Raw genomic sequence first — 10010 nt, forward strand, 5'->3', positions numbered from 1 at the left:
AATGAACATTTCTGTGATACTAAGTCTTATTAAGAGATTTAATGTGGGTCTTTTAGAGCCTGTTTATTTCCTGTTATTTATAGTGATTTTATAAGTTTTTTTCTCTCTTGTAAATGAGATCTTTCCCGTTTCTATTTTTATCTGGTTATTACTAAGACTGAGAGAAGTTACTGACAATTTTGTATATTTATCTAGCTCTCTATCAGATGCTCTTATCTTAGTATTTTTTCTTAAAATGATGTATTTTTTTTTTGCTCCCAGCCCTCAGTATGGATGATCTATGATTGTTTATGTACAAGTTTGAGTTTATTCTCATTTATTCTATTTGATGCACATCTCCCATCACAGAAGTATAGCAGCGATGGCAGATGTGCCCAGAAACAGTGAAAAGAAAAAGAGATGCCAGGGGTTGGCAAAAATCTACACACTCAGCAGGTTATTGCTGATCACTTAGAGCAGCAACCCAGATCCTGACCCGTATGGACCCTGTTACTTAGAGGAGTGAGGCCTTCACTCGGCGTTGCTATAGTGCTGCGGAGCAGCGATTGCAACCTTTTTCATCTCATGGTTTACAAACTAATTACTAAAACTCTGCGGCACACCAAAAAATATATCTTTTGATGATTTAATAAAAAATAGGTATAATTTTGATTCATTCACACTGGATGGCTATTGTTGTGTTGGCTGTTGTCATTTTTTTTTTTGACAATCTAAGGGGGAAGAGGCCAATACCCCTGACTAAATAGGTATTGCATTTTTTAAAAATTCTATACAAACTAATTACTAAAACTCTGTGGCACACCAAAAAATATATCTTTTGATGATTTAATAAAAAATAGCTATAATTTTGATTCATTCACACTGGATGGCTATTGTTGTGTTGGCTGTTGTCATTTTTTTTTTTGACAATCTAAGGGGGAAGAGGCCAATACCCCTGACTAAATAGGTATTGCATTTTTTAAAAATTCTTGCGGCACACCAGTGTGCCACGGCGCACTGGTTGAAAATGCTGTAGAGCATTGCTCTATTTATGATCATTCAGAGAAAGGGCTCATCATGGTGGGCACCAGGCATACCACTTAGTAAATGTAACTAAATCCCATGTCAGAACCTCAAATAGAGTGGTGATTGCTGTTTATTGTTTACTAGAAGAACTTAAAAAAAAGTAATGCTTGGGAAGTACAGAGTTCCTCTATATTCCCTACTCCTCTCCCCTGTTGTTAACATCTTGTAGTAGTGTGGTATGTTTGTTCCAGTTGATGAGCCAACATTGACACATTATTACTGACTGAAGTTGACATTAGGGTTCATTCACTCTGAGCTGTGCATTCTGTGGGTTTTGACCAATGTATAACGATGATGTCTGTCTCTACTGCATCACGCAGTGGAATAGTTTCACTGCCCTAAATAACAGTTAGTCTCTGGGGAACCCGTTTTTGGTGATTTTGAGCAGTGATGTGCAATAACCCCTAGGTGATCTTTCCATTGCAGGGTAGAAGATGTCCATGGATGTGACGTTTCTGGGGACAGGCGCGGCATACCCATCCCCAACCCGGGGTGCCTCTGCTCTGGTTCTGCGGTGTGAGGGCGAGTGCTGGCTCTTTGACTGTGGGGAGGGAACCCAGACGCAGCTTATGAAAAGCCAGCTTAAAGCAGGTCAGTGTGCCTCCAGCTATCTCAGTAAGAGCATCTCTTGTTCTGCCGCATCTTCCTGGCTTGCCTTGGGCCTTTGCTTGGAAAGCCCTCAGGCATCTGGTACACCCACTGAACGTTCTTCATTTATTTATTTACTTGTCATTCTTCCTGTAAGTTTTGAGAGCAAAGATTTACAGAGGCTCAGAGTAGAGGATGCAGTGAGAGACATGAGGCTTATTAGAGGGACGCTGCCCAAGCAAAAGAACGGTGTGTGTACTCACTTCTTTCCACCAGGAGATGTAGGTCTCATGAGAGAACGCAAAGGGCAGTAAATGATCAGCGGGGGGAGACGCTCTTCCCACTCGGTTACCAGGGTAGCAGCTTGGAGGGTGACTTGGGAGTTGTTGAAGGAAGAGGAGGGATTCCCTGGGCTGGAGAGGAGAAGGGCATTTCAGCCAGAGGGAGTGGAGTGAGCAAAGGCCCAGCAGCCGGGACACTCGGGCAAACCGATGAAAAGCCTTAGTCAGAGTCAGGCAGACCTGCGTTCCAGTCCCAGCTGTGACTCAGCTTATGATCTTAGCAGATCAGCATCTCAAAAATGGGGATAAAAACTTCTACTTAAAAAGGCATGTTGTGAGAATTATCTATAATAATAAAAGCGTAATATGCTAATTAGACCGGATGTCTTTCCGGACAACCTTCCGGATGAAGGCAGGCCTGCAAGGAAAGCCCAGGTGCCAAAGGGAAGTCGGTGCCGGCAGCCAGGGGAAGGAAGGCCTACTCTTGCACGAATTTCGTGCATCGGGCCTCTAGTATATGATAATCCCTTTTCTGTGTGGTTGTCTTCTCATCAGTTAACTATTAGCTCAAATGCCATTTCTTCAGAGGCTTTTCCTGAATCTCTATAATTAATTAGTTCCTCTCACCCCAGGCATTCTACAGGCTTGTTCTATTTTTATTAACTTCTTAGCATTATCAGTATCTAAAATGATGTTATTTAAATCATTGTTTTATGTGCACTGTCACCCTGTACTAAGCTCAGTGGTCACTTGTGTGCTTTGTAGACGCCCAGTAAATATTTGTTCAATAAAAGCATGAATAACATGTTCAGTACTTAGTGCAGTGCCTCCCTCTTATTAGGTCTTGACAAATGGTGATTATTGAAGTTACTTTCCCTATGACTCAACGAGTGCATGGCATTGGATGATTAAAGAAAGAGAGTTCTAGCATCCAAGGGTCATCCATAGTGGAGACTGACATGCAAGCAGTCGTAATGTAATGTGATAAGGAGAATAATGGAGGTGTTTTCTAAGTCCTTTTGGCGTATTCCTGTGTTCAGAGAGCATTCCAGAGATGGTAACAGTTGAGCTAGGATCTAAGAGAAGTTTCTCTGGGGAGATAAGTATGGCGGGACATTTAAGGAACAAACAACAAAGTGAGCAAGTAGTAAGGAAGTTTCCAAACATGTTTGGGGCATATTAAGCCATCCAGAGCATTGAGTCCTTGGCTAAGATAGAAGAGAGATAAGAATGCTAAAAATAGCTCTAACTGGTTTGGCTGGGTGGATAGAGCATTGGCCTGCGGACTGAAGGGTCCCAGGTTCGATTCCAGTCAAGGGCATGTACCTTGGTTGTGGGCACATCCCCAGTAGGAGGTGTGCAGGAGGCAGCTGATTGATGTTTCTCATTCATCAATGTTTCAAACTCTCTATCCCTCTCCCTTCCTCTCTGTAAAAAATCATTAAGATATAATTTTAAAAAAAAGAATGCTAAAAATAAATGTGGGCAGACTGTGAAGTCTTCTGTGGTATGCTAAGGTATTTGGACCTTGCCATTGGCAAAAAGGAACAATTAAAGCAGCGGTTCTCAACCTGTGGGTCGCGACCCCTTTGGGGGTTGAACGATTCTTTCATAGGGGTCGCCTAAATACATCCTGCATATCAGATATTTACATTACGATTCATAACAGTAGCAAAATTACAGTTATGAAGTAGCAACGAAAATAATTTTATGGTTGGGGGACACCACAACATGAGGAACTGTATTAAAGGATTGTGGCATTAGGAAGGTTGAGAACCACTGAATTAAAGCTTTTTAGGCAGGGGTGACATGGTCTGATTTGTGTTTTAGGACAGAGTTTTCCTGTGGCAGGAAGAGAATAGCATCAGAAAGACCAGTTTCAATGCAATTGCATTCATCTGAGAGAAGAGAGAGAAGATGAGGATGTTGAAGCAGGAAGTAGGAATAGAGATGAAGAGACACGTAATCTAAGAGGTACTTGTAGAGCCAACAGGAGGTGGTGACTGATTAAATATCTAGAGTGTGAGGAAGTAAGGAATTATTACAAGTTACAGATGGCTGTGTCTCAGACCTGGGTGTCATGAACAGAGTAGTTGGAGGAATGAACTAATGACTCTCACTTGGGACATGTTCAACCCCAGTTACACATTGCCTTGTACTGCAGCCCTGAGGTGACAGCAGGGACTGTGCTTTGTGTCCCTCGGGTCTCACAGGTGTTCTTCTGTGAGAACTGTCCGGGTGGCACAGACCAGAGTGGAGGCTCTAATATGTAACTGTTCAGAGAGCAGGGGTTGATGTGGCAAAGTGATTAAAATAGAAGAAACTGTTAAGTGTGGGTATTAGAAGTTTGGGTATGGGGATAAGTCTTTCCTTTTTATTTAATGCTGCATCATTTATCTAATGCTGCAAAACAGATTACACATTTAGTGTCCTATTTGCATTTATTATGTTATAGTTTCTGTGGGTTAGGGAGTTAGGGCCTGGTTTATCTGGGTTTTCTGCTTCAGGGTCTCACTAAGCTGCAGTCTTGTAATTGGCTGAGGCTGAGGTCTCAACAGAGGCTCAAGTGGGGAAGAATCTGCTTCAGAACGCACTCAGGCTGTTGGCAGAATCCTGACAGTTGTAGGACCAAGGCTTCCCACAGCTCCTAGAGGCCTTCTGGTCACGTGGGTTTGTGTTTCATGTAGCTTAGAGTTGTACCAGCAAAGGAGAAAGAAACTCAAGAGGAAATCTACAAGCAATATGGAGTCTTAAAACATAATGAAATCACATTGTATCTCTGGGTCATATTTTACTGGTTAGAAGCCAATCATAGGTCCCACCCACACTCAAGGGGAGGGACTTATAGAACACCAGGATGTTATTGGTTTCTCTCAGTAACACAATATGGGCCTATTGTTATTTGATTTATTGAAACCCTTTCAGTTTGTACTACCTCCTGGGATAATAATATTTTATGAGTTTCATAAGGAAGTACTTTGTATTTATCTAAATATACATCTTTCAAGCTTCCATGGTCCTAATAATGCAAGCATCTGATTAACAAGTATAGGTTTGCCATGTCCATTTCTGTCATAATATTAAAGACTTAGCTTAGCCTTCCTTTTTTCCCCTTAAAAATAATTATAAAAAGTATGCATGCTCATTGTAAAAATTCAAACAAAACAGAAAAGTGTAAATAAGAAGAGCCTAGCCCTGGCCAGGATGGCTCAGTTGGTTGTATGTCACCCAGTGCATCAGGAGGTTGCTGGTTCGATTCCCGGTCAAGGGCGCATGCTCAGGTTACCAGCTCGATCCCCAGAGGAGGTATATAAGAGGCAGCTGATTGATATTGCGCTCTCTCTGTCCCTCCCCCTTCCTCTCTCTAAAAATCAATAAACTATTCCTTAAAAAAATACAAAAAAACACAAAAAACAAAAAAGAAAAGCCTAAATCTGCATCTCATAAGTACAATTTCTGTACATGCAGATAAGGTAACAGTGTAGATATAGTGTGTGTGTTTGTGTGTATAAATTTGCATAAATGAAATCACTATACTTCCTGTAATCTGCTTTTTTTTTCAACTGAACAACATATACGAGGACTATATTGCAGACATTTCCAAGGGCAGTAGATATAACTGCAGCATCACTTAGAGAGGATGCTTAGTATTCCACTCCTATATGGATGACATAGTCCCTTGTACTTTCTTGTTCTTGGGTAAAAGGGAACTCATGCATTTTTCTTTCTTCATTGGATAGCTTCCTCTTACCTTTGATAATGGTGGCTGCCATTCCTTCTCCCTCTAAAATCAAGTTTCTTGAAAAGTGAAATGTTTGTCTTCCCTGAAACTGATAACGTGGGAAGCAGTGTTTTACTTACTTGTTTTGTCTCGCTCACTTTGGGTTCGCAGGTGGTTTTGGTGCTCAGTTTGCGCTGTTTTGCAGTAGATAAGGAGAGGCCCAGGGCGTCTGAGGTGGCAAACCCGAGGTCAGCGTGGATCAGGACTCAACACCGTAGTAGTTCTCTTGTCTGCAGAGGCCTCGGGTCCACTTGTGAGTGGCTGGCATCCCGGACAGCGGAAAGGGGAAAGGCCAGGGTTCTAAAAGTCAAAAAGACAGCAAAAACAGGACTGAAAGAGAAAAGAAAAAGGAGCAAATGGAGGGATTCCCGAGGTTCAGAATCTGCCTCTGCCACCCTGTTGTTCTTAGTCATGGGCCTGGGCTCAGTGCAGAACGGGAGGACTCGCTTGGAGAGCACTTCTGCCTTGGCGTCACAGGACAGTCACATGGCAGTAAACTCCCCCTGTTCTCCTATGGCATCAGTAAGCTTCTGTTCTTTTATGGCAGCACATGTTTGAAAGAGGTGGGCCACGAGCTCAGACCAGAGCCTCTGTTACCCTAAACATGTGTTATGGTGATTGTGATTGTTACTTTTAAAATACCTTGTGCATCTCAAAAAAATGCTGATGTGGCATCCTGCCACATACCAGCAGTAAATTCAGTTTACCTTTAGGTAAATCGAGTTATAACCTAAGCCAATATGCACTGATAAAGCTGTTGTGTTAGTTCAGAGTGAAGGGAAGAGATGGGCCCATGTTCCTTGGCATAAATAACACCGGCACTGCCCTCTGAGCTGCATTCTAGTGTCTGTTGCCCACCTCCCCTCTCATTCTTTACCCCCTTGCTCTCTGACCTCCCCTTCTCTCTCTTCCTTGCCTCTGCCTCCCTCATCATCTTCCTTTTTCTCCTCCCCATCAACCTCACTCAGACAAGCAGGCTCTGACCTGGTTAGTTAATCTCTGTCCAGTGTAGAGAGTCCTTAAAAGGCAGTTTGGGGTTCAGGCACTGGTCCAGTTGATTGAAGCCCGAGAACTTGTTTTGCTGGAAATACATATTTGCTATTCTCAGAGGGAGCAGTAGGGGGCAGTGTAACTCAGATGCTTTTGGCACCTGAGGCCTATCTAGTTACTTAAGTGAATTATTTTGGTACACTTCCTTATTGCAACTTTTTTTTTGTAAAAGGATATATAAGAAAATACTCTGAAAACTGTAACACTATGTAATTTGAAGATGTTTTATGAAAAAGTTGTCTTACTAAAACCATCTAGTAAAAGAAAGCCTGTCTTTCTTGCTTCTGGAATCATGTAGAAAAAATATTTAAAAATAAATTTATAGTGATAAGTAAAGCTCTAAATTCATTTTACTGCTTTCTATGTAAGTTGTTATGTGTCTTTCAAGTACCTTTGTATGGATCTTTACTTCTGAAAACTTCCCAATTTTATTTTTTTCCCTCAATCGAAAGGGAGAATTACCAAGATCTTCATCACACATCTTCATGGAGACCATTTCTTTGGCCTTCCTGGCCTCCTCTGCACCATCAGCCTGCAGAGTGGCTCCACGGTCACCAAACAGCCCATTGAAATCTATGGCCCCGCAGGCCTTCGGGACTTCATCTGGCGAACCATGGAACTCTCTCACACGGAGTTGGTCTTCCCGTACGTGGTCCACGAGCTGGTGCCTACAGCAGATCAGTGTCCTGCAGAAGAACTGAAAGAATTTGCACACCTGGGTAGAGCAGACAGCTCTCCCAAAGAGGGACAAGGAAGGACTATCCTGCTGGACTCGGAAGAAAACTCATACCTTCTGGTCGATGACGAACAGTTTGTTGTAAAAGCATTTCGCCTCTTTCACCGAATCCCCTCCTTTGGGTTTTCAGTGGTGGAGAAGAAGCGCCCAGGTAAACTCAACGCACAGAAGCTGAAAGACCTCGGTAAGTGTTTTTCTTCTCTTCGTGTCAATCAAGCTGGTGGTAACTGAAGCTCTGGGAAGTGTTGTAGCAACCTTCCTTTCCTGTCTCCCAGGCCTAAAGTTGACATTTTCTCCACTTATTTCCTTTGCCCAAAGTTTGCTTATTAAGGGAGATTCCTGGCACCAAAAGATACTATACAGAGCAAAACCCAAGTATATATATATATATGTTAATCCTTGTCTCTGCTGCTCCCCTGATGCACATTCTTAGTGTGGCTTATCTTCAGCTTACACTTTCTTGTTTGGCAGGGTAGTGGTGGTTGTCTTAGGTCTAGGCTTTTGTTTTTTCATGTCTCTCTTAAAAGATGTTTTCAATGACATCTTTGCCTTGAGAATTTTTGCCATATCTTAATCTTCAACTGCAACCACTTACTTTCAGGGTTTTCCTTTTCTGCCGTGATTGAGTCAATGTGGTGTTCAGTATCCTTTGCCTCACCCTTTTATGTCCCTGGGTTCATCAGGGTAGAATACAAGCACACAAAGCTAGGCCTGGGGCCCATCCGAGGCTTCTACCTCCTGCATGCGAGGCCTTCATGCCTGGGGGTCTGCAGCGTCTCTGGAAGCGGTGCCCAGGCGTGTCGTACCTCCAGCATCTCCGCCTTCCTTGGCATGGCCAGTGCAGAGCCTCTGCAAAGCATGATGGAGTCTTTTGTATGTTTGTTACTTTATTTACTCAACCTCTTCCTTCATTTCCAACTAAAACAAAATGCGAAATAATGAGGAAAGATAACTTAGGCCAAAGGTATTTTTACTATCTAAAAACCTGTGGAAATATTCTTACATTGGGAAATTTTAAATATAATCTACGTTGGGATTAGTAAGCACTTTGTATTTGTTTGTAGGTATTATCCACAGTGATAATCAGATACTATTCTAGATTAATGAGATTTAAGCCCTGTTTGGTAAAGGTGGTGTCACTACACATGAAGAAGATTATTTTATTAAGCTATTCAGTGTATAAGTACCTTGTCATTATTTAAATGGGCTCTTACGTTTTGCCCAGAGATGAGCTTATTAAATAAAGCACTCTCCAAAACTGTTATTCCCTTGCACAGCAGAGCATCGAGGCTGTTATCTTGACTGTAATAATGTTGCAGTGGGACTGAGCTTAAAACTTATCTGACACATGTGCTTGGGAAATGTTTTAAGTGCTATGGCATTGCCAACACAGAACTTTTAACAAAGTGTAAATATTCCAGTTTTCCACAAATAATAAAATATTTAGACAAATTATGAAAAAAATAGATGCCTTTTCCATTTGCTATTTGCGTTGCTGCTAAAACAGACTCTCTTAACAAGTCATAAATTCCATTCCCCTGATGTGATGTTATCTGCCTCCATCGTTAGGTGTTCCGCCAGGTCCTGCCTATGGGAAGCTGAAAAACGGAATCTCTGTTGTTCTGGAAAATGGAGTTACAATTTCTCCCCAAGATGTCTTAAAAAAGCCTATTGTTGGAAGAAAAATCTGCATTTTGGGTGACTGTTCCGGGGTTGTGGGCGATGGAGGCGTGAAGCTGTGCTTTGAAGCAGACCTGTTGATCCATGAAGCGACCCTGGATGACGCCCAGATGGACAAGGCGAAGGAGCACGGCCACAGCACGCCCCAGATGGCAGCAGCGTTCGCGAAGCGGTGCCGCGCAAGGAGGCTGGTTCTGACTCACTTCAGTCAGAGGTACAAACCGGTTGCCTTGGCCAGGGAAGGAGAGGCAGATGGGACTGTAGAACTGAAAAAGCAGGCCGAATCAGTGTTAGATTTCCAAGAGGTGACTCTAGCAGAGGATTTTATGGTGATTGGCATTCCAATCAAGAAGTGAAGCCCGCGTTCCTGGATACATACCGACATGTCCACGAATATGTTACTGAACCAACAAAGTTTGTTGTTTTGGTCTAAAATTATTTGGGTCCCATAATCCTAAAAATGATGGAGTGTCATTGCTGAACTGATCCAGCAGTGAGAGGGAGCAAGTGTTTTTATAATAAATCACTTCAAAAAATAAAAACAAAAGCTAGCATCCTTTTTAAAGCCCAATTTGACAAAATGGTAGCCTCTTCAGGTGTACTTTATGTTTTGGGCTGCTGCCTCAGATGTACCCCAGGCAGTCCTGGGCTTAGCTTCTGCCAGCTTTATTGCTGTTATTGGCAAAGTACGCAGGGCTTGGCCCTCTTAGCTAAAAATGGTATTTTGGCAGTTTGTGTTGAACCTGTTCATGTTATTAACAGGATAGAGAGAAGTATAAGGAGACATTGGACACGCAGGATTGAAGCCGGCATGTTGAATCTTGAACTC

The 10010-nt window shown here is 42.5% G+C and overlaps 1 protein-coding gene across 1 annotated transcript; it reads left to right on the forward strand.

Annotated features, from left to right (window-relative positions):
* Positions 1-280: 280 nt before the first annotated feature.
* On the forward strand, positions 281-9723 carry ELAC1 (elaC ribonuclease Z 1). The gene is made up of 4 exons (XM_005866257.2): positions 281-567; positions 1492-1656; positions 7218-7685; positions 9071-9723. Exons 2-4 carry the CDS (start codon positions 1500-1502, stop codon positions 9535-9537), a joined length of 1092 nt encoding a protein of 363 aa, XP_005866319.1. The 5' UTR covers positions 281-567; positions 1492-1499; the 3' UTR covers positions 9538-9723.
* Positions 9724-10010: the final 287 nt, after the last annotated feature.

The sequence above is a fragment of the Myotis brandtii genome, unplaced genomic scaffold (assembly GCF_000412655.1).
Source record: "Myotis brandtii unplaced genomic scaffold, ASM41265v1 scaffold226, whole genome shotgun sequence".
NCBI classification, from domain to species: Eukaryota; Metazoa; Chordata; class Mammalia; order Chiroptera; family Vespertilionidae; genus Myotis; species Myotis brandtii.